Raw genomic sequence first — 24,958 nt, 5'->3', positions numbered from 1 at the left:
CATGGGATTTAATGTATTTTATTTATTAAATGTACGTTCTACTTCAATCTAAAAATTCCTGGCAGTTTGCATAATGTATAACTTAACAAAAAAAATAAAAACAAATAAAACAATTGTGTGGTAGTTAAAATGAAACAACTATCATAAACATGCTTCAAATGAAAGAATATTACCACAAACATAAAAGGTAAAAAAAATAGTGCAGTGCATAAACTTTGAAAGATGCTGTGTGAAACAATTCTATTTTTAACCTTAGTAATGTTAGTATGCAATCCCATATTCTGAAATAAGTGGTAGTTTATATAAACAAAGTCAAGCAGTCAGTTTTGTTTTCTTGGAACAGATATACAGTAGTTGCATACTGGAATGGAAGAAAAGGCAACTGATTCGATGACTTTATAGTTCTTTTATGTTTCCTCTGGTTACCAGTTACTGAGATTCAGCACAAACTCAGCAACTGATAGGGTAAAGTTACTTTCATACATCTGGAAAAGAATTACTGTAGGAAACATACAGGACTCTAATCTTGTCTAGCAGAGCCCTAGATAAAATTATCTTACTAATTATCCCTCCTTCCCTGACCCTGAAAGCAATTTAATTCCCAGTTGAAAATAAACTTGTCAGAGAGAGGGATTCCCCCCCTCTTATCAATGTTAAGGGAAAGTTTTGGCCCAAACAAAATACAAAACAATCTAATAGTTGATTGTGTTAACTATGTAGTGTAGACTATCCATGGCCTTGGTCTCCCCTTGGAATTAGAGGGCAGCGGAGGCTTTAGATCAGATCGTACCTATGCAACCTCTTTCTTCCTGTGGATCCCATTGCCCTCTATGGCTTATGAACTTGCTAAAGGAGATGAAATAGGTTAAGAGATGTTTAGATCTCCATGAACTCAACTGAACATGAGTGAGAGCTGCTATTAAGGCCTACCTTGTGGTGATAAGAGTGATGAAGCTTTAGAATTTGCCTACTCTTATTGCGTCTGCAGATAGCCACCCAGTATTCTTATTTAAGCTGAACTAAGGGTAGAGTCGACTTAGAGCAGGGGTATCAAACTAGCAACGTCACGTGATGTGTCGCAACGTATCGGGACTTTTTTTCCATTGCCAGCAATAGGGTGGGCGCAATTTCGCCATGACTCATCTGGCCTGTGGGCTGGCAGTTTGACACCCCTGACTTAGAGGTTCACCTGTAGGGTCCTTCAGAGAGGTACGCAGGGCATCTTTGGATACAATTGCTCAATTTTGTTCCCAGTTAGATACCAGCTTTGGTGCCAGTCTGATGGAGATATCTGGGGCATAGTCTTGCCATATTATCTGGGAAGAATTCAAAGCTGCTGGACCTGAGAAAGTGGTCCGGGTCCTTATGACTGTAAGCTTGGCCACCAGCTTAGATCTGTGCCCTTCCTGTTGTCTAAGGCCACATGTCTAAGGTGTCTAAGGTGACATGTGGCAGGGTTCTAGTGATGGTAAATTCTTCTTTGAGAGAAAGGGTTATTCTTCTGTCTCTTAATGAAGCACTGGTTTGCTTCTTCTTCAAGAAGCCATTATTAGACCTATCCATCCTGGAAATTTTCACTTAGTATCTAACCTTCCTGTTTGTGGAAGGTTGTCAAGAAGATGGTCACACAACAGCTTCAGCAGATTCTGATTTAAGTGGATTGATTTGATCCCTTTCAGTCAGGTTTCAAAGGAGCATGGGATTCAAATTGCATTGGCGCCACTTTGGGATGATTCCTAGTGAGAGCGGGATGGAGGTAATATATCCATCCTCACTCTACTTGACCCCTTTGCAGTCTACAATACTACTGACTGGTATACTTCTGGATTAACTGTGGAGGTTAGGACTGGGCCTCCCTGTATTGTGCTGATTTTCCTCAGTGGTAGGTTCCAGATGGTGTTGCTTGGGAGTGGGAAGTCCCACCCTTGGCCCTGATTATGTGGGATTCTGCAGGGTTCAGTTGTCTTCTGTTTAACATCTACATGAAGCCTCTGGATGAGGTTATTCGCCTCCATAAGATGAGGTACCAACAGTACTCTGATTGATACCCAGCTATACATCTCTGCCACTGATGAACTGCAATGTTGTTGAGGTCTTGACTCAATGTTTGAAGGCTGTAGTGATTTGGATGGGGAACAAGAAGCTCTGGCTCAACCCTGGCAAGACTGAGTGGCTTTGTGGTTTAGGGACCTTTGGAATCTGGGCATTTACTATATTTGGTGCTGGACGGGTGGCTCTCCTCCATATTCTGTGCACAATCTGGGGATTCTTCTGAACTGACAACTCCTACTTTGAGGAGCAGGTAGTAGTTGTGACTAGGAGGGCCTTTGTGCAACTTCAGATACCGCTAGTGCACTAGTTGTGTCTATTCTTGGATCGAGAGGTTCTACTCTGTCACACACCCTGGTCATCTCCCAATGGATTACTGTAATGTATTGTACATGGGGCTGCCCTTGAAGAGCATCAGATTGTTGGGGGCAATATGCTGACTCTGTGACTCTTAGAGAGGGCTGTAAGGCACTATGAAACGGTATATAAATCTAAGAGCTATTGTGGAAACTACAGCTGGTACAAAATGCAGTGGCACAGGCAGTTATGTGTGTTCCAAGATCAATGCACATTACAGCTCTGTTCTGTGGATTGCATTGATTGTTAGTTCAATTCAAACTGCTGGTTATGATCTATAAAACTTTACATGGCATGATGCTGGATTATTTGAGGTGCTGCCTCTTCCCATTACATCTATCTGTCCCATCAGATGTGGCAGAAGGAACATGTTTCAGGTCCCATCTTTGAAGGAACTCCATCTCAGGAGAAGAACCTTCTCTGCCACTGCATCTACTGTCTGTAACGTCATTCCTCTGAAATTAGATTGGCCCCAATCTTGTGGTCTTTAGGAAGTCCCTGTAGATATAGTTGTGCCATCAAGGCTGGGAGTCCTAGGGATGTGGGGGACTCTGCAAAATAATTATATTATCTGTGAGCTGTGGATTGGTATTTTCCCAAATGCTTATGTTTTTAATTATGTGTTTTAATGCATTTATATGAGCTTGCCTTTGCTATTTTAACTTGTGAGCTGCCCAAAGTTGGATAAGTGAGATGGGTGGCTCTATAAATTGAAATAAATAAATGTCCCTGAGATAAAGTTCCTTAAAATTTCTGCGCTCATGGTGTAATTTTATACAACGTGGCTTTCACTCGACTTCTGCCCACCAATTGCTCACAAACCAGTTTAACCTATCTTTGACCATGTCTGCCACTCTCATTATGCTTAGAACAGGCAGAGCACTATAAATTCATCTTTCCTCCCTTCAGCTGCTCTTAGGAGAAATTACGGTGGATCCAGTATCCTCTACAGCACGGGTGTCAAACTCGATTGCGTCACATGACGTATCGTGACATTTTTTTTTCCTTTGTAGAGCCAGGGTGGCCGTGACCTGCATTTGGCCCACAGGCTGCCAGTTTGACAACCTGCATTGTTGCTACAGATTCTTGAATGAAAAAAAAACCATCTTGATCCCATAACATACACAGACAATCATTCAAAGAAAGTGGTTGTATTCAGCTGAAAGTGTAATTATTACCAGGGAAACCAATTCCTTTTGTTTCTATGAAAAAGCCTATTCTTGCTGAAAAGATAACCTGGTGCTTTTCACAACAGCTTCCTTTTATCATGGTTGTAGGTGGCAACACAAAGCGACACAACACAACACAAAGTATGAGAGGCAGAAGAAGAAGAGAATAATGGTTCACTTGAGTCCAGAAGTTGAGAAGCAGGGCATGTTGTTTATATAAGCATGAAAAATCAATTTGAACAATTCCATTTTAAAGGATCGAGAAACTGATTAAAAAAAATGATTTAAAGATTATGCCCAGGGTCAGTGATAAGGTTGCTTGAATTCCGAGAGACATAATGAAACAAGAGCAAAGCCAGCAGAAACACTAACTGTCCATGAGCCCTACCCCCCCCGAAAAGTCCAACTTTACTCTAGTTTCAGATGCAGAGCTAAAAAACATTGACCAATCTTCAGAATGAGTTAATATCATAGCTGCCAACAGATCAGCAATGATACAGCACAGAGTGTAGATGTGTCTGTTCATTTAGATCTGCAACTTTTGCACTGGTTTTTATGTATTATGCAGATAGAAATAGTAAGGATAGGTTAGTTGATTTGCTAGGATGGAAGAATCTAACTTGCTCCTGTGGGAAGTCAGCCCCTCCCCCCCGAGAAAGAAATATTTTGGGGAATATTAAAAAGGCAGAATATATTTCTCCAAAGGAATAATGGAGAAAATCTTTTTTTAAAAGGCAGAAACTTCTCCCTCCCCCCAGCCAGAAACTCAGCAGAAACCAGGTCTGTAGAAATGCAAATTCAATAATCCTTTCAGAAAGGTTGGAGCCAAGAAGCTACAAGCTGATGAGATTAGAAAGACAAAGATCCCTAGAATCAACAAACCCTCACCCAAGAAATCCAACAAAGGAAGTAAGCCATCAGCCACAGCCCAGAGAAGCAGGATATGACCTTTTGTACATAATAGGATTAACCCACCACTATCAGAATACCAGAAAGGCACACTGAACCTCAGGTCAAAGTTCATGCCACAGAAACAGGAAACAACCTCAAAAGCCCAAGAAGGTATAAAAACCCACCACTCCCTGCTACATGTGGTCAGCTTTCTCAGAGCCCTCTGTCTGTTTCTGCTCTTCAATAAACTACAACCTTCTTTCTAAAGCAGTCTCCATTTTGTTTATTCCTGGCTTAGACTGGACCCTGATGAAGATTTTTCTTTCAAAACTCCTAAGGCTTATTAGAAGTATAATTAGGAGGTGATTTTTTTTTTAAGATTCTTTGCTGCAACTTAAACATCTGTTACAATTAAAAAAAAAAACCAAGAGGATCAATTCGTGAATTGTTACAGGTAGTCCTCAGTTAATAGCCTCTCATTCAGGGACAGATCAAAGTTACAATAGTCCTGAACAAGGGGTACTTACAATGAGTCCTCAAAGTTTGGCTGTCCATTGCCCCTATGGTCAGGTGATTGCAGTCTGGGTGCTTGGCAACCAGCTTGCACTTATGACAGTTGCAGCATCCTGTGCTTACATGATCAATCTTTCCTGCTGGCTTCCCACAAGCAAAGCCACTGGGGAAACTGGCATGAAAGGGTACAAATCACTCTAATAAGTCTCTGCAACCCGGCAGCTACCATCACTGGCTCTGCTGTACTCACGCTGCACCTCACTGGCCTCCCTCACCCAGCAGCCCTCATTTCTAGCCCTATGAAACTCACACTGCAGTGGCCACTTGCATACCCACCCAGCAGTAACTACTTACTTGCCTGCCAACCTGTTTGCAAGCCTCATGGGACTTGCAACTTCTTGCCAGCTTCCCCGCTGACTTTGCTTGTCAGAAGTTGGCAGGAAGTGGTGAGGAGGTCCTTGTTTATTGGCCTTCAATCCTTGCTTAATGACAGCAATGGGAAGTGCTGGTGCTGCCATCCATAAGCAATATCGTCATGAGACATCAGCCTTTACAACTGCATTGCTCAGTGATGGAAATTCCCATCTCAATTACTATAGTTAAGCGAGGAGTATTTGCAATCCTAACAGGGCCACATAATGACCATTACAGATACTGTAAGAATAATAAGAGATAGAAAGAATTCTTAAAATTGATGTTTAGATCAGAAGTATAGTTTATTGTCCAACCTACTTGAGCCAAAAAAGATGTAAGAGTAATATGAAGCACTGTTCCTGAATCATTTTTGTCCCCCTGCCCCTCAGCCCTCACAGCTGTAGCTTTGCCCTTTAATTCCTCTCTCCCCTTTTGGTAATACAACAACAAAAAAATTCTGATGGCTAAATTAATAAAAAAAATCAGGGATGGTGAAAAGCAATAAAACTTGGGGAATGAGGATAACACTAGGAAAAGCATAAAAGTACTGTTGACTCCCGTGGATTTTGTTCTTTAAATAGATGCAAATGTTTGAGTAACTCAATGCAAATCCTGAACCAAATTATTATCTCAACAGGAGGGGATGTTTTTTAGCATGCAAGGTTATGCTACAGGTCGTTCTCGTTTAGAAACCGCTTTGGACAGTGACTGTCATTACAGTCAAGTTAATATGGCATCGCGTATAATCTGCTCTTATTTTCACTTGCTTATTTACCCCACACCAAGATGTCTTCAAAGAGCAAGAGACAGAACCCCAGTTCAGCTGAAGGAAATAGCAAGAAGCAAAGGAAAGCTGAAGTAAAACCGCAAACACAATTGTGGTCACATTATCTTCACTTAGAGTTAGGACTACTGGTACTTGTTTAGAAATAGGTAAGAAACAGAACCCTGTCAATTACATTGTGATACATTCATTTAGTAGTAGTAGCAGCAGCAGAAGAAATTATTTTCTTTTCCTCTCAATTTAAATAAAGTTAAGAAATGAATAGTTGGTTAAAACAAACCTGAAAAACATTTTCATGAGGCCTTTTTACTATTTTTTTTTTTTGTTTAAGAATGCTTTTGTAATAAATGTTTTTTTTTTCAGAATAGACATGCTTTATTCAGGAGCTTTTTACAGGGCACACACATGGCGCTATGATCCAGACTTTATTTTCTTATAACTTCTCAATTCTGTTTTTCTTTTCTCAGGCTATACAAAATCCTACTTTTTAAAAAAATGGTGCGTGGGTATCTGTGTGGTGGTAATATAATATGGTCTTCACTAGATAGATTATGCTCCCAGTTTTTTGAAAAGGCATGGCTTTGCAATACTGTAACATTTTGAATGGAAGAACTAACACAATGTACAATATCTTATTTTGTCACAGGGTCCTTAGTATCTTTTTCCAGTGCCATAAAATACTTTATAAAGTTTGTAAGTGCACATTTATGCACATTTGTGCATATTTGTGCACATATAGCAATTGATTAAAATATGAGAAAATGGTTTTCATATGACATACTTATGAATTTCCCCCTTTCTTATGACATGCATACTACTTTACCTCATCAAACAGAAAATGACCCAAACTATAGTTACAGCTGATGGGGTAATGCTTGAAACTGCTAACTCTGGAAGGACCCAAGTCTTCTTGAATTTAATAGAATTTACTCTTTAGTTAGTGCGCCTTACAATCACAGGTTTTGTAATAGGGTCTTTTTTTAAAATCTGGTTAGGGGTTTCATTTTTTTTTCAAGCATTAAAGCTTGTTTGTTACACAAGCAAACAAAAACTCCCATTCCAGAATTTCTGATCAAGAGACGTGGACCTTTTGAATGTCAGCAGACAAGCCCCACCCTTCCTACTGTATTTTAAAGAAACCTTTTTTTCTCCTTAGTCCATTGCAGAAAAGGGGGTGGGATTGCCTTTAGCCCATGGAACCTTGAGAAGTTCAGTTCCAACCTCTGGTTCCATAGAACACAGTTTGAAAAATCCTAGTCTAGTAGTTCTTATAGAAAGAATTCTGTATTCCTTCAGGCTTCAGCTTACCAAATGATTGTTGCTTGGGTGCTTCTAAATTATGAACCAAGAATAACTATTTATTCAGAATTTTCCCTTGCAGCATCACCAGAGGGATAGTATCAAGATCACATGAAGTGATAGTGCTGCTTTACAATGCCCTGGTGAGACCACGTCTGGAATACTGTGTCCAGTTCTGGTAACCTTGATACAAAGATGCTGAGATCTTAGAAGGAGTACAGAGAGAAACAACAAAAATAATAAGGGGCTGAAGGCTAATCTGTATGATGAATGGTTGACAGAACGGTTGATAGACTAGTCTAATGAAGAGAAGGACTAGGGGTAACATGATAGTGGCCTGCTAGTACTTGAAGGACTCTCACAGAGAAGAGGGGGTTGACGTATTCTCCAAAACATCTAAAGGCAGGACAAGAAGTAATGGGTAGAACATCATTAAAGAGAGATACAACCTAGAACTAAGGAGAAATTTCCTGACAGTGAGAACAATTAATCAGTGGAATGGCTTGTCTTCAGAAATTGTGGGTGCTCCAGCAGTGGAGGTTTTCAAGAAGATATTGCACAACCATTTGTCTGGAATGGTAAGGTCTCCTGCTCAAGCAGGGGATTCGAGAAGACCTTCAAGGCCTCTTCAATCTTGTTGTTCTAATTAGTTCCCAGCTAATCTTTTTAGATCCATAGAGTTTTTGTTACTTTAATTGATACCATCATCCTTAAACTTTGTTCTCATGAGCTATTTTATTTTTGGTTTCCTTGTAGATAGAGGAGGTCGCTGGTGGTCTATCAGAGAAGTTAGTGCTCTTGTTAGTGTTACTGAAGTTTTATGCAAAGCCACCAAGGAGTTTTGACTTAGCATTTTGTATAATTCCCTAGAGCAGCAAAACTCCCAAGGAAACAGTTTATTTTTTTTTCTTATTCCTCTTATATGTGATTTCAGACTCTGAATGGAGAGAATTTAATTTCACCATCCCTGAACTTATTGACCCAGAGCCATATTTTGCAACTAAAAATGCTATCTGGGAAAGGACTATGATTGTGATGTGTCTTCTTTGCATGCATAAGATTCCTGTTTTAATCCCTGGCATCTCCCATCAGTACAGAAACAGAATGTTGCCTGAAACCCAAAGTATTGCTACTTGGTGTAGCAATGATGAGGTAGGCGATGGCTTGACTCCATACAGAATAGCGGCCCATGGCATCTAAAGAATAGGGCAAGATATGTTAAATTTTGACATCCAGTTTGTAAACACTGTTTCTGCCCACAATCTCAGCAAATAACCAATGACTGACATTCTGGAAAGAGTATTGTAGGACCCCATGCAGTTTAAATTTCCAAAGATTTCTGGAGGAAATTACTGAGGATGTAAAGTTCAGTCATTTTTCATGAATAAACAGAAATTGCTTGGCTCTTACTTTTTTTCTCCACAGCCATTCCCAGTGCCAACATATCCCTTTTTGGTTTAAGACTGCCATTCTATTGCCTTCCAACAACTCATTGCTCAAGTGCTTTTCTCACACTACTTAGCAACCCCAGACACTGACAAAATTTTACAAATCCCTGGCAACATGGAGTTCTTCCTTGAGAACAAAACTTGATGCAAATTAAGAAAGTTTGCCTAATTTCTTTCAATCTGCCTTGTCACCTAACCTGATTTACTTCATAATGCAATTTGTATCTTCAGAATTAATAAACACTCTGGTGGAACCAATAAGAAGAAATGGGAAATATTTAGCATAGATCCTGTGAATGAAGCTTGCTTCAGATGGTAAGGCTTGAAAATGTCATATTTCATCCAAATTTGAAAAGATTGAATCTTAAGGTCTATTTAGGTCAGAATTGAAATTGGTGCTTATAAATGACAATTTTCTGTTTGCTTTTAGCTTCTTACAGAATACCTTGCCTGTAATTCAGTCCTGTCATGAATAGTTGAAACAGATGCATCTGCCTGAACATGCAGAACAGGTAAGACAAAGATTCAAAAAGGAAGAACTGTTCTTCCTTTTGGGGACTGAGGGGAAGAGATAAAATCCAGTCCAGATCAAATTTCCTATATAGGTCAGTGCCAAAGGCAGTAGAGTTGGAAGAGAACAACTGATAGGAAGACTTGGAGTCAATGTTAGATTTTCGTAGATGGTGGTCAATCCAAAATCTGGAACATTCTGTCTCGTTTATGGAAACAGGTCACCTGGAAGTCTCTTTGAAACTAACAAGATTGTGAAGGTCATCTCTATATAATTGAAGTCTTCTCCCCCCACCACTCATTAGTTTGTAGGTGAGTCTTCACCAGCTTTTCATGTGTCCACTTCTAAGTGGGAAATGAGGTGTGGTGCAGCTATAAAGAACACTACAGGAGTCTTGATAGTTTTGCATGGCATTTTATTGGGGAGAAACTATTATACCTGCTTGATTACAGAAGTTATGGAAAAATAGGCAGGTAGAGTCACCAACCAGTTAAGAGGACATGCTTAACTAATGCTCCCACTGATAGCCAATTCTGACTACTTTAAAACTCCCAATTCCCAATTCTTTGATCCAAATAGGATCAAGCTGTTAGCTATTTTAAGTTTTATAGGTTCTCAATATTTTCTCAGTTGCCAACTGAGTTTTCCATTTGTTGTGAAAGTAGTAAAAAAAAAACCATGAAAAAAGACAGAAATGCTTTTCAGTTGCACAGATTTACACTATTTTTACATTGTTCTTTACTCTGGTTAGAAGTATGCTTAAGTGTATTATTAGTGTACTAAAGGAACATTACATATTTGGGGATGTTTGGATTATGCATAAAGCATAATGAGTTCACAATTCAGCTTGGTAGCAAAATTATGGCTTGTTACTGCAGAAACCCTATAATGCTAGCATTATGGCTGCTTGGTATTGTAGGAACTTAAGGTCATTAGAGTTCCATTGAAAGGTTGATTATTGGAAGTTAGGGATGCAATCGTTCACTGGAAAATGTTACAATTATAATAGATTATTGTCATGTGCTTGGAAATATTGTTATAGTAATATTCTTTTGTGGAATTCTTGGCACATTACAGAGGTAAGGGGATGTTTATACCCCTTACAAGCACAAATAATATATAGAATAGGTTTTCCCAGCATCAGTTATGAATATGAAGACTCACCACAGCATGTTCTGTTGCCCTCTTACTATTTTATGGTCATTTGATTAGAACAGAGTTGTCCTTGTTAGCTTCTAAAAAGGATCAGAAGGCACTAAACTATTAATTGCAAAGTTTACAAGTGTGGAGCCAGCAGATCTTGTTGAATCTTACATACTATTGCTAAACATCTGTTACTGTATGTTTGCACATGATCCTTTTTTTTTTTTGAGTAGGTTGGTTTGGTTTTTAGATGCTCACCTGTATATGGATGGAGTTTGCATACAACAGTTCCTTTCAGGAAAAAAAACCTGTGCTTTCAGAAATATCACTTACTCGTTCATTGTAGTATGTTGCTGGTGAAATATTGGATGGTACAGCCTCTAAAGATTTGACCCAAGCTTTCTCTTCCATTGATTCTGGAAGTATGCGATAGGTTCTCTCCGGGGCTATCTGAAAAGAACTTCCCCTTTTTCGATGGAAGAAAGAGAAAAGTGAAGAGCCTGGAACTTCACTTTATCTATGGTCAGGAGCATGAGTAATTTGGAAACCAAGGGCTGGGACCAGGAAGATTAATCAAGTACAAATAAAATAGAAGAAAATTGCCTCACACAGAGGGTAGAAAGAAGGGGAGGATTTCAGTTATTAAAATCCTTTCCTAAAAGAAGTGAGCCCTTTCAAAGGGTGAGCACTTCCCAGAGATGGCTCCAAAGAGACTAATAAGTAGGAAGTTTGTGTAATGCAAACTCCAGTGGTGATAACTTAGGAATAAGGAGAGGATAATTTAGAAGGAATAGACAAGTTTCTCTCTCATACACACTCACTCTCTTTCTCACACACATGCAAGTTCAGCTCCAACCTGAGGGAGCTGAATCTCCAAGGCTATTTGAAGTGAGAAAGGAAGTAAGCAACAGGGTAATGCAGGGAGTCAATGCCCAGCACCTGGCAGATGCCTAGTAGCTTGACACAGGCCTCATGGCGACTAGAACTGGCACAAGCCACATTGCAATAAGGCTCCTCATATTCTTTAGACACGATCTCATCTTCAAGCAAGTTGAGGCGGATGACACCACGCTCATGTAGGGCCTGAAGTATCTCTAGGCTAGCTGTGGATTTGAGAGCCTGAAGATGCTGTGACACTAAGCACATCACTCCCACAAGCTTTGTACGGGGATGGGAGGGTGTGGGCAGGACTGGGGCCACTCCACAGGCAACCATGACAGAAGCTAGCATGATGTCTACTCCATAGATCTCCCGAATCCAGTCACGGAGGTAGAAGCCACCCATGCGAGGATTGATTTCAATAAGTTTGGGGCCTGCAGCTGTCAACTTGAGCTCCACATTGAAGACACCATCAGTGAGACCACAACCTAAACAGCACTGATAAGCAGCATGGATAAGTTGTGCTTCACTCTCAGGGGGCAGGCAGGTGGGCATGCAGGCTGCCGTTTCTGTAAAGTTGGGCACCCTGGTGGGCCCATTATCAGACACAAATGCCCCTAGCATCCGTCCCTCATATATCACCAGATCCACGTCATGCTCAGTGCCTGAGACATATTCCATCAATAGCATGTTATTGCCCCAACCCAACCCAATGCCGAAATAATCCGAGTCGTCCTTCAGATCTTGTGTGATCTTGTCAAAGTGCAGATGACATTGCTGGGCATCTTCCACCAGCTTTACCCCTACTGCTCCGGCCCCATACTCAAGCTTCATGACACCTGGGAAATTAATGTGGCTGGCAGCACGCTCCACATCAGCATGGCTCTCCAGGTGACAGCATGGCACAGCATAGAGTGCTGCAGAGGACCAGCGGGACCCCTCCTTGCACCGCCGCAATAAGTGCTGGTGAGTGCGGCTTTTCTGCTTGGCCACTCGCATGGCATTTGAGGAGCTGCAACGCAGACCCAGTCCTTCACATATCAGCGCTGTCAGGACCATGCAGTCATCCCAGTAGGACAGGCAGCCATCCAGATGCAGGCCCCTCTCCTGAATAAGCCCCAGCAGTTTCCGGGCATGCTCTTCATCCCTCGTATGGTCTGTGGTGTCATAGTGGATGAAGGTGTGCACCAGTTGGGAGGCAAAATGGTTGGGATCGGTCTCCACCAGGTGGATCTGGGGATGGGAAAGATGAGAGAAAAAGAGAAGGAAAAGGGAGTAGAAACAGGGTGGGGAAGTGGGAAAGGCAGAGATGCAGAGAAGGAGGGGGGGAAAATCAGAGATGCATCACTATAGGCAGTATCAGAGAAAGCCAATTCCTTGGGGTCAGGGACCATACAGTAATCCCTTAAGAAGAAGGCACTATCAATAGGCAGCTGCTTCCCCAATGAACTGACCATTCCATTCCATCAAGCTGGTTGAGCTTTCTGAGCTTTCTCTAGATCCCCGTTTCTGCAGCAGCAGGGTTTAGAAGGAAGAGCTCCATTGTCCTCTAAGTTTGGGAGGAGGAATTAATGCTGAGGCAATACCCATGTTGGTAGGCAGGCTGGCTAAAAAGCGTTCACAGTCTTGAGAAATCAAAGATGACCCTGTTGCTTGCGTGGGAAGGGCTGTGTGAACAAGGGAACCACATTTTCATTTTCCACTCTTTACTAGACTCTGACTAGATCAGGGAAGTACCAGCACTAGGTTTTGTGAGTTAAGAGCAAGGGTGTGGGGATGGGTCAACATTATTTCTTTCACTGCAGGTGTTTTTTTTATCAGTGAACTCCAGGGACCTGGAGGCTGTTAAGCCTTTAGATAACTTCAGAGCCAAGCCATTTTTCCAGGAGGAACTTGGATAAAGCATAGGATATAGACCATCCCACTTTGAAGGCTGCAGTTGTAGATATAAGACTGTGACACATGTACCCATTGTGCTCAATTCAGGGTCTGAACTGGAGAATGGATCAAGGCTCCAAGAGGGGCAAATTCATCCTTCAGTCGCAGAGGAATAAGCGGACACTAAAGCACTTGAAACCTTCAGGGACAATAGAATGAGCTTTCGGAAACTAAATCTGGACTCTGGCTGAGTTGTCTGTATCCTTCTACACTTGCAGTTAGTTTTCATTTCATTCCAGTCATCTTCCCACCCCGACCTATTTTATACATCCCCTCATCTAATTTCCATACAACATCCAACTTATTTGGAGGGGCCTTCTTTCTGGTTCTAAACAGGCAGTTGCACAAGTGATAAGTAGGCCTCAGAAATAGGGCCTTGAGACTAGCAAACCCAAGATGGCTTCTTCTTGAAATAGTAACAGTACTGTACTGCATTTCTACCTCTTCTAAGGGTGGAAAGCACCAGTGTCTGATAAGACTGTAGGGAACAGTACTTATATCCTGAATTTGGAAAAATCAGGAAAAAGATATTTGGAAAGATGGGGGGGGGGCAGGCCTGCCTGATATTCTGGGAATTCTCAGTGATGAAAAAAAGTTTCAGTTTTTGCCTCTTATGCTGCTACTGAAGACTAGGAACCATCCCAAAATAACAATGGGAGTGGATGGTTCTTGAGAAAAGTGGGAATACACAATCTCCACAGCTAGCTCATTTGTCCTGCCCCATATTTGCATCCTAACATTATTACATGGAGACAGGAAGTGGTGGAAGGCAGCTCTGAAGTCCGCAGAACTTGTTTCCATCCCCAGTGACTCTTCCAACAGGACCTTGCTTCTGGATTGGGCCCTCCAATGCCCCACTTGAAGTACTCCTGAGAGATGGCAAGGCTGGAAATGGGACAGGCCAACTCCTCAGCTTTACGGGCAAAGAGCAAGCCCTTCTGATGGGTAACGTGGTTTACTCCCCTCTCTGTTTAGGTGATGCCCATGACATTGATGGGATACAGATAGGGACTGTGGGGTGGTGCTGCTCTAGCTAGTCCATCCTGCAGCTTGGAAGGGCTGCACAAGTCTGTGTTTCCGCATCTTACTTTTAGCCCGTAGTCCCTGGCAGCCTCCCAGACGAACTTTTTGCTGAATCCGCCGGCCCCAATCACTAGCACATGCTTGCCCTCCATCAGGTGGCACTGTGCACGACGCAGCATTGTCTCCACCAAGGCGCATGCTGTCTCGCCTCCTGGGACCCCCACCATCCGGCCCATGAATTCAAGGGCTGAGCAAGTCTCCAGGCACAACTGTGAGTTCATCTCCAGGGCTACCAATTGCAACACCTGGTCCTTTGAGCTCAGAAGAAAATCCACCCCTGTGAAAAGAAGATGCCAAAGAAAAGTGAACATTTTTAACAAGGCCTTGATGAACACCCATAGAATGGCCACAAAGGCCATCTTTGATCCTAGATATAGTCCCTAACACAAGAGTAAAGGAACAAAGGCATCCCTCTGGTGCAGCAGAATGCTGGATAGGGAATTCTGGAAGTTGAAGTCCACATATCTTAAAATTTCCAACGGTGAGAAACACTGCTCTAGAGGATAGGCACTATGACAAAGAATGCTTGCTTGCTGGGCCCCATCAGGTGACAATGTTCAATCAATGGAACCTAGAGCATGGTGACTCTGCCTAATCACTCACCAAGGCATGTCCATAATTGCCAAAATGCTGCATTCTGGACTAGCTGCAGCTTCTCATTGGTCTACAAGGGCAGCCTCCTGTATAGGGCATTGCAATAATCCAAACATGAGGTGACCAAAGTATGGGTAACTTTCCTTAGAACCTCCCAGTGTAGGAATGAACTCAACTGGCACACAAAATGAATTAGAGCAAAGGCATTCCTGATCATGGCTGCCATCTGGTCTTTCAGCAAGGAGCTGTGAGTGCAAGGAGACCCTCAAATTATACAGTTGTCCTGAAGGGGGAAGTACAGCTCTATTTAGGATTTAAAATGGACCATTTTGAGACCTGAATGGTCCAAATACCCACAGCCAGTCATTCTTGTCAGGGTTAGCTTCTGTTCCTCTCTATCCAGATCTGTGCTTCCTCCAGACACTGAGACATCCCAGGATCACCTGGTCAGCTTGGGGTCAGGATATATAAGTGGGTATCGTCAGCATACTGAAGATATCCAACTGCAAATTAATGGGTGACCTTATCAAGCAGCCTCATGTAGCTATTAAAAAGGGGAGTGAGAGTATTGAGATCTGAAGCACTTCCCCTTTCAATGATCTTGAGATTGATCTCTTCCTCACCCTTCACTGCCAACTGGAATCAACCACAGAGAAAGGAGGAAAACCATTTAGGAGTGGGAGAACCATTTTCTCTCACTCCTAATCCTCACCGAAGGATACCATGATGGCATTAAAAGCTGCTGATGGATCAAGGAAAAACTAGGACATTCCCTCCTTGGCCCTGCCAGAGATCATCAACAAGTCATTCTACTTTTAATTTCATTTCTTTTTTTAATAGTATCTTTATTAAATTTCAACATCAACTATTATAATACAAATTATCATAAAAGAAAAAGGGAAGGGGAATAACATAACAAATTAAAAGTGACAAAAATTGTGTATCAAACTAATACAACAATAATGATCTCCAACTTTCTATTAGATACAAACATCTCAAAGTTTAAACAAATAACACCAATTTATAAAATATCTTAAAATATTAATTATTAACATACTAAAAACCCCCAATATATTTTACTTTCAGTTCTTTCACTTCTTTCATTCCTATTTCCCTCCTACTGTGTTTCCCCAAAAATAAGAGCTACCCCCCAAAAATAAGCCCTAGTTAAGACCCTGCCCACTCCATCACACCTTCTGGTTGCCCGAGATGGGGCGAGGTGCAGACATAAAAATCAAGCTAGAGCTGGGCTGGGGGGTGGAGCTGCCCCATGCGCCCCGCAACCACTTACCTCAGGGCCCCCACAGCCAGGCCTCTCATGCCCCGACACCTGCCTTGCTTCGCGGCGGCGGCACCAACAGCCCCATCCAGGAGGAACCCGCATGGCCGCCGGCAGCCAAATTCTTCTGTAGCCACTTGCCGCCGCTCATGCGCGTAGCCCCCGGCCTCCATTTTGTTGGCAGAGGCCTTCAAAAAAGGCCTCTGCAGCCCAGGAGGGAGCTCCGGGATGAAGCGCACGTCGCCCTCCGGCCTCTGTTTCGCTGGCAGAGGCCTTTTCTGTGGTGAGCAGCCACAGAAGAAGTGAGCCAGTGGCAGCCACGCAGGCTCATGCTGGATGGGGCTGTCAGTGCCACTGGAGTGTGGGAAGACAGTGGAAAAAACATTCCCCCAAAATAAGACCTAATGCCTCTTTTGGAGGCAAAAAAATATTCGACCATGTCTTATTTTGGGGGAAACACGGTTCCCCAATATCCAGCTCTACAAAAAAATGCCCTGACTCATATTCCAAGCCTCTCATAACTAATTCTCTTTCACCATAAGCAGTCACATCAGTCATGCTATTGTGGGGGGGAGGTGAACAATGAAAAAAATAGCAAACCAAGGGTGTGTTTCTGTTCCCCTATTTTTGTTATCAAGTGATAGTTGAAGTTATGTGAGGCAAAGAAGATGTCAATAATGAGTAAGGAGGCTGGGACAAGTTTGCTCAGCACATAGTAGTATAATGAAAAATAGATAATTTAGCATGAAAAATCAGACTTGTGAATTTCAGATAAAGTGAGATAGTGATATCAAGTTTAATTCACTGGTGGCAACCAAGTTTGGTTCTTTTTCTTAATTGGTTGTTTTTAAGGGAAAAATTGCACCAGAACCTACTGCTCAACTACACCCTCAGAGGCTGGAATCAATTGACATACTCAAAAAATAAACTAATCCAAATCAATACAGTGTGGTTTGAAGACCCTAATTTGCCTCTATTCCAAGAAGGCAGGCAGCAGCAATGTTTAAAATAAATGAAATATCCTGCAGTTCTTTTTTTATTAGAGACTTGTAGTCTCACTATCAGGCAAGCAGCTGCTAACATAAACATAAAAATAGACATTGTGCAAGCCTATTTCTAGAACAGAGAACCTGGAAAGGAATTTCTTTAATGCTGTGGGATGCTATTTGGTCCTGTTACTATAATCAGTAAAGCCACTTCACACTACTGCCCCATGCTTTGCTAAAAGTGCAGTTCAGCTGCTCTGACAGCCCCAGTTTCATTGTGCAATCAAACTGCAGTACCCCACAATATCTTATAAACAATAAGATATAATGACTGATGCTACAAGCTTACCAATAATGTCAGTTTGTGCTTGGTGACCACCTTTCTGCTCAACTGATAGACTAGTCTCCATATCCATGAAGGCTTTCATGGCAGCCTCTGCTTTTTGCTTAATCTGGGCATGGATTGCAGCAATTTGGATCTCATCTTTTATGCCCCAGTGCTGTAGGCTTCTTTCCAGAGTCTGAGGCACTGTGGTCTGGTGCTTCAGTGGCTTATTTGCTGGACCTACACCACATATTACCTGAAAAGAACCAAAAGGTTTAAGATCTTTTTGAACTCCCTAAAGCAAAAAGATTTTGGGTTAAAATACATTTATGGTTGGAAAAAATGACTAAAAAACAAACAGACTTTAAACCAGAATTATTTTTGTTAGGAATAATAGGAGCTAATTATAAGAAAGATTGCAGATATTTAATATTTGCCCAACATTGAAAAAATGAAAATTTACCAGATGAAGAAGTACTAATTAAGAAAATTCTAGAGTGTGCAGAAATGGATAGATTGACTTTAAAGATAAAAGAGAAAGAAGACTCAGTGTACTTTAGAACATGGGATAATTTCTACCAATGGCTAGAAAAATGAGGTAGAGAGAAAGGAATGTGATATGGAATTTTGAATATATATTAGCAAGAAGAAGGCTATTGAGTGATTAATTAACATATTGTTTATGATAATTAACTATTATCTATTATTGTTTGTTAAACACATGAACCCAGACATTATGCTGTTTGCTAAATATTGAGAATGTTATTTGGAAAAACCCCAATCCCAACCCGAACCCTAATCCTAACCCTAACCCTAACCCAAATCCCAACCCCGACCCCACCTTATTCCTAACCCTATAAAAACTAATAAAATCTATACGAAAAAAGATCTTTTTGAACTATTGTCAACTTGTCTTATTAATATCTCCATTTGAACAGTCCTAAGTGTTGGGTTCACTTTATTGGATTATGACTATTTCTGTATAATACAGAAAGGTCTCCAGTTCTGTTTGATTTATAGAGATTAGAGTATTTCTACCCAGCAGGAGGGTAAAAATTGTCAATCTGATGACTGATTATAGTAACTTAGCTTATTTCTTAACGAGACATTATTTTGGCATGAAAGGTTTGCTGTATCTGTAAGCATCAATAATTGTGAGCTCAATTATTTTTACACTGTTCCATAGAAAAGTACAAAGTGGGACACCAATATTGCTGTGAATATACTAATCACCTCTTGTGCTATATATGGCTCTTCTATGGTCTGTGGCTTTTCTACCAGTGATACGTTCCTTGTTTTCTTTTAATTTCAGTTGGGCACAGAGTCCCCTTTACCTTGCTTAGCAGAGGCTGATCTTTTCGGGATCTGCATACAACAGCACAAATTCGGATTGCCAGATTGGACTGCAGAGATATGTTGCCTGGAACTGGAGATGTAGAGCAGAAAGAAAAATAGGAAAGAGAAATGGAAGATATCAGAAAAACAAATTAATAGGATCTGAATATATGGAGGAAAATGAAAAGAACAAGACAGGTCTGATAAAAAGCTTATATTACTCTGCAGTACTATTAGTCAAGTAATTTTGGAGAATTGTGGATCTGAATATGGTAACCTTACAATCACTACTAGTATTGTGAGCTTTGCAGGTTCTACTACATCACAAATCATCATAACAAAGCTTATCTTCAAAAATGCTCAAGCCCTGGTACATACAAGAGATGCTAACAAAATGAAGCAAAGCAAGTAGAAGAAACAATAGTTTATGGAATAACTGAGTCTTCACTGTGCTGGTACTTTTAGATATGAAGGATTTACAAATCCTAGAATTCCCAATTGTTGCTATAGGTAGTTTGGGAGTTGTATTCCAGCATGTATGGGACTTGGAAGGGTAGATTAAACTATACTTTACAGCAGACATGTCAAACACAAGGCCCAGGGGCTGGATGCGGCCCGCGAAGTGGTTTCATGTGGCCCACGAAGCCATTCTGGAAACAGTGAGGGAACAACCCCCGCTGCCTTGGGCCTGGCCCAGGCCAGCCGGGAGCCAATGTACAATTTTGTGGTGGCCATCTTGGCACTTGCCCCGGTGGACCATGCCTTGGCTCTTGCCCCAGTCCCATCCCCTTCTTCCAGAGACTCTCAGATCTGTCCCACTCCTGCCCAGGCCCCCATAGGCACCCTTGACACGAATGATGTAGAACTGGCCACGCCCACCCAGTAGCCACACCCACTCCATCCACGCCCACCCAGTAGGCTGCACCCACTCTGGCCACACCCACCCAGCCCCCCCAGGGCAACTGCAATGCTGATGCGGCCCTCAGTGAAATTGAGTTTGACACCTCTGCTTTACAGGTACTGAGCTGAAGGATAATTAGCTTTGTGACAAACTTACCTGGGGAGTTGTTTGTAACTAGACGCCCAGATTGGAGGATTTGAGCAGTAGGAATGAAAGGCTCCAGCAAAATGCTCTCGTCTTCCTCTAGAGTCTCCAGCAAGGTAAGGACAACCTGCAGGACGCTTCCATGTTCTGACTTGTCATGAAACGATACAGCTTGGGCTCCATTGCAGCGCCAGCCTGAGGGCTTCACCACCACCTGTGGAAGTATAATACCTGTAGCAGCAAGGCTTAAGCATCCCAGCTCTTTTCTCAAAATTCTGTATTCTGTTTCCAACTCTCATGCTATGTTCTCATCTGAATAGAAAGAACTGCAGTGCTCTTGCTCTATAATGCCCTTGTCTTCACCTGGTATCTGTCTTGCTTTCTAACAACAGAACAGAATAACAGAGTTGGAAGGGACCTTGGAGGCTTTCTAGACCAAACCCCTGCTCAAGCAGGAGACCCTATACCATTGCAGAAAAATGACTGTCCAATCATTTCTTTAAAATCTCCAACGATGGAGCACCCACAGCTTCTGGAGGCAAGTTGTTCCACTGATTAATTGTTCTAATTGTCAGGAAATTTCTCCTTAGTTCTAGATTGGTTTCTCTCCTTGATTATTTCCATTCATTGCTTCTTGTCTTGCCTTCTGATGCTTTGGAAAATAGGTTGACCCTCTCTTCTTTGTGGCAGCCCCTCAATTCAGTTCAGTTCAGCAACTCTTACCTGTTTGTAGGACTCCATTGCACCACCTTGCAAGAAGGCTGTAATTTCCTCCTGCAGGAGGTTGTCTTGTCCTTCCCGGCCACTCAATTCAACCATGTGGATGCGTTGCTCTTCTGTCACATTGCGCAGGAGCATTGGGCGCTTGAAGGTGAAGGCCAGGGTGGGGGGCACAGCTACTTCCCCCTTCTGATCCATGAGCTGCCGGGTCAGCAACTTGTCCTCTAGAAGGCGAGTCAACTCTCCCGAACCTCCCGTGGGGCAATCAAGATCTCGGGCCAATTCTGCTGCTGACTGGCCCTGCAACTTGCAGGGCTCAAAGCTCCCTGTGAAGTAGCTGACCCGACGTGGGGAAGAAAATTCTTCCAGCACTGTGCGACCACCAAGCTCAAACGTCACAGCCTTCAGTACATATAAAGATGACTCTCCGGGATGAGTTTCTGATGGAACCTTGGAGAGCCAGGCTGGTGACAAGCACAGCAGCATGTTACCTATGGAGAGGGAAGATGGGAAATCCAGCCTGTGAATATATCTGAGAAACTAAGGAAGTTGTGAAAAATTAAACAAACCAAAATGTAGAGATGTATTGCCTGTGTAATAACCAGTAACAGAACAAAAAACAGCAAGGCAATTTGCTGGTTCCCAGGCCATTGCCAGGGCAAGTAATCAGGGATTGGTAGTACAAAACAGTGAAAAACATACTGTGTGCCACCAGCACCCTGATTACTGGCTCTGACAATGGCTCTGGAACCAGCAAATTGCCTTCCAGTTTCTGTAATGTGCTATCCTGACATATTTCCCACATGACACCACTGAACCTAGTGAGACCAAACTAGGAAAATAGAATAATCTCTCAGGATATCATTAGCACATCGTCACTCTGTTTTTTTTATTATTTTTATTATGCATTAGCCAGTCCTTCTATTATAATGGGTTGTTCACTGTTTGGGCGATAGCCTTTCAAGATTTATGAAAAATATTGTAGGAAAAAATGCCCGCCTACACTTTGGAGGAGAGTACCACAAGCCCTGACTTAATAACGTCATATCCAACCCCTATTGCAATATGCAGAAGGCATTCTGAAAGCTAAACATGCAATTTTTAAGCTGCCAACATCAATTCCCCAAAGGTACAAGCAACACATTTATAATTAAAGGCGTGTAGATAGGCCTTCCTAATTTGTGTCTACTTATTTCATTTTTTTTTTCATTTTATTTGTTGGAAAGGATGTGCTTGTTTGTTTTTGAAAGGATGTTGGGATAAGACAACAGAAAAAACAAAGAAGCAAAAATGGCTTGTGAGTTGCCAGCTCATTTCTCTCCGCCCGGAAAGCAGCTCAGTTCCCTTTTGGAGGAAAGTCTTTGGTTTGCCTCCCAATTCAAAAAGACAGTCTCCTTATTCAAATGAATGGGGGGGGGGGGGGAAAGCACACCAAGGTTGCCTGTTTGAAAACATTGAGACAAAAGTTACTGCATAGGCAAAGAATGGGAAATTGTAGCCCTCGTTCCTAATTGGACTTCAGCTCTCATCAGCACTGATCATTAGTTGTGCTGCTTGGACTATCATGGAAGGAGAAGACAAACTGGTTTTTTTCTCAAACTGATGGACCCCAAAAATGTTGAAGGGGGATAAGAAAGAGCTGGTTCTTTGTGTTATCCTTGCAGTTAGGAATTGCCTTGCTTTCCTTAGAAAACAGATTTAACCCTCTAAATTGGAACACCAAAAACTGTTCCAGTTTAATATACAACTTTGAATTCCTTAACCATTCAAAATGGTGACCAAATCTGATTTTAGCCTCTACTCCTGAAACAAAGAAATAGTAAAAAGATCTAATCAGAAACAAATTAAGACAAAGAGGATTCAGGCAGCTCTTCACAAATAGTGTTTCCCAATATCTAGTTTAATTGTCACTGCTGTTCAAAAACTCTTCCACTTAATCCTTCTTTTCAGGCAGTTTCCAAGAAATATGACATGATTGAACAGAAAAAGAAAAAAAATGATTAGCATCTTCAGAATCAGAATTATCATATGATTAAGAGGATGCTACCTTTTATCATCTTAGAAAATCACAGCTGATTTTCAAAGGCATCCTTGGCAAGGAAAGGGCATCTATCTTCTGGCACTTCTGGCATATGGGAAGACACTAGCTTGAAGAGCACTGACATAGCTCATTTGTAACAATATGTTTGGGGTGAAACAAAATTTTGAGGATTAATTGATAGTAGTGAGTTTTCACATATAATTTATCAAGTGGAAGAGCATACGGGTCATCAGTAGCTTAGCACTTCTGAGCAAACCTTAAGAATAGGCTAAGCTCAAGCAAAATGCTAGTTTAAGAACTTACCAGGACACTGGCTGCCACCTTCCAGAAGCACTGACAGATATGAAGCAGGGGAACCCAAGACACACATGGTTATATCTGAGGGTCCAAATCCTAAATAAGACAAGAACAAAATCAGTGGTTCATTTACCTGGAAGCCTCATTTTTTTCTTTCTTTGCAATCTGGTCATTTCCTAGGTCCTGAAGGCAGAATCTCTGTAAATATCTTTTTACAGGTATAGAGGCAGTTGAAGTGCTCAAATACAAGGATTACTCCATCACAGGATGACAGATTATTATCCTATATGTTTCCTTTTATTCTATTCATTCCATCAGCTTTCAGGCACAAAAGCTCTGTATTTTTCTTCATAGGTGGCAGCCCATCAGAGTTGAACTTTAAAAAAAAGCTAAATAGGTTGGACATGGTTAGTACTTGGACTGAGGTATTTTTATAGACTAAACTGGTAAATGATTTTTTAAAATCCCCTATCATTGTCCAGAAAGCTACATGAATACATTCATGAGCCATCAACTTCGTTCAAGGAGTCTTTATCTTTTTTAGGTTTGTATTTTACATCCCGATTCCAAACATAAGGATAAGCCATTATGGTTTAAACGTATGCACAAATCAGGCGACTAAATATATAATTATTCAATAAATTATGGTTAAAAACATTTGACTTTGTATTATGTGTACATTAAGCCAATCAGTATTCTACATGTGACCAATATGATGTGACACCCACCTGATCGGGGCTCCTTGGTGAGATCAATGGTTTCTGGGAGCCCTTGCTGCTGTAAGCTGCACTGCAACAAGTCATAGTAATAGGCAGTCCAGGCCTTAGCTTGTGCATCCTCAGGGCTAATTTTGCTATCCAGGAGTGTATCTCGGTGCCGGGCACTGCGCAACGGACTCATTGGGGGAAGAAAGCTCTGTTCTACCCAATCCAATTCCTTGGGTGTTTGGGGTGGTTCAGTGTGGATCTGGTCCAGAGACAGCTGCAGTCAAAGTATTGAAAAATATGCCAAGAAAAAGGCAAAGAGATGCACTTTAGAATCCATCCAAGGTCAGAGAGATACTTATTTTGAGAGCTTTACCCTGTCTCAGCTGCTGGTCCATAGAGGACTCAAGATGAGAACAATCTCCATTGCAAAAAGGAAGAAGATACCAGCCACCACCTATTAGAAATCAGTTTCTACTTGTTAACAAATCTTCATTTCAGAAATAATCTCAAATGGGATATTCTTAACAATTCTTAAAAGATTCTTAAAAATATGCACACATATTGTCTTTAAGAATATATGTCTCTGTGTGTGCATGCATGAAACAGCAACACATACAAAAGCCAGAAAAGGCAGGAAAAGAAGAGATGCAATGAAAATAACTTACCATTGTTCAAGATGAAGATACTGCAAAGGAAAAAAAAGAAAGAAATCAAGTTTTATTTATGAGATAAATATTTATCTCATCCCTAAACCCAGACACAAATCTCTTAAAAAAAAGATGAGGATGTTCTTCCACAACCTTACAATTAACTTTAAGGGACATTGAAGCAACTTAGGCAGAGCAGGTGCCCTCACCAAACTCTTGAATAAGAGCATATCTGGCTTTCTGAGGTTTTCTGTGCTTCTCTCCTGGCTACTCTTTGGAACAGCATTCCCCCGAGAGCCATAGGACTCTAACCTTGATTGATTTAATGTCTACAGCCGCCCATAAGGATGTTCAGCGAGTATCAGTTAAAAAAAAATGGTTCTTCTCATAGGCCTTGGTGGTTGGACCTCTGAGGATGCTTTGTTGTTTTGTCTTCTGTATGCTTATGACTTGTCTTTCTTTTATTGCAGAGGCCCCCAACCTTTTAGGCACCGGGGACTGGTT

General features: G+C 41.6%; 1 protein-coding gene across 1 annotated transcript; it reads right to left on the bottom strand.

Annotated features, from left to right (window-relative positions):
* Window positions 1-9,833: 9,833 nt before the first annotated feature.
* Window positions 9,834-24,493, bottom strand: CARNS1 (carnosine synthase 1). Its single transcript, XM_015822787.1, has 9 exons — window positions 24,473-24,493; window positions 23,829-24,081; window positions 23,107-23,196; window positions 20,766-21,253; window positions 20,055-20,256; window positions 18,997-19,088; window positions 17,687-17,918; window positions 14,484-14,755; window positions 9,834-12,690 (listed from the first exon to the last, which is right to left on the bottom strand). The coding sequence occupies exons 1-9, from the start codon at window positions 24,473-24,475 to the stop codon at window positions 11,458-11,460; spliced, it is 2,865 nt and encodes a 954-aa protein (XP_015678273.1). The 5' UTR covers window positions 24,476-24,493; the 3' UTR covers window positions 9,834-11,457.
* Window positions 24,494-24,958: the final 465 nt, after the last annotated feature.

The sequence above is a fragment of the Protobothrops mucrosquamatus genome, unplaced genomic scaffold (genome assembly GCF_001527695.2).
Source record: "Protobothrops mucrosquamatus isolate PMUCROS unplaced genomic scaffold, P.Mucros_1.0 scaffold1676, whole genome shotgun sequence".
Taxonomy (NCBI): domain Eukaryota; kingdom Metazoa; phylum Chordata; class Lepidosauria; order Squamata; family Viperidae; genus Protobothrops; species Protobothrops mucrosquamatus.
This window is presented reverse-complemented; position numbering and strand designations above follow the sequence as displayed.

What these genes read in the sequence shown, in the direction of transcription:
- CARNS1 (XM_015822787.1), bottom strand. An exon ending in ATCAGCCTCTGCTAAGCAAG is followed by an intron (nt 17,919 to 18,996) that starts GTAAAGGGGACT and finishes GGTTCTTTTCAG; the next exon opens with GTAATATGTGGTGTAGGTCC. An exon ending in AGCACAAACTGACATTATTG is followed by an intron (nt 14,756 to 17,686) that starts GTAAGCTTGTAG and finishes TTCTTTTCACAG; the next exon opens with GGGTGGATTTTCTTCTGAGC.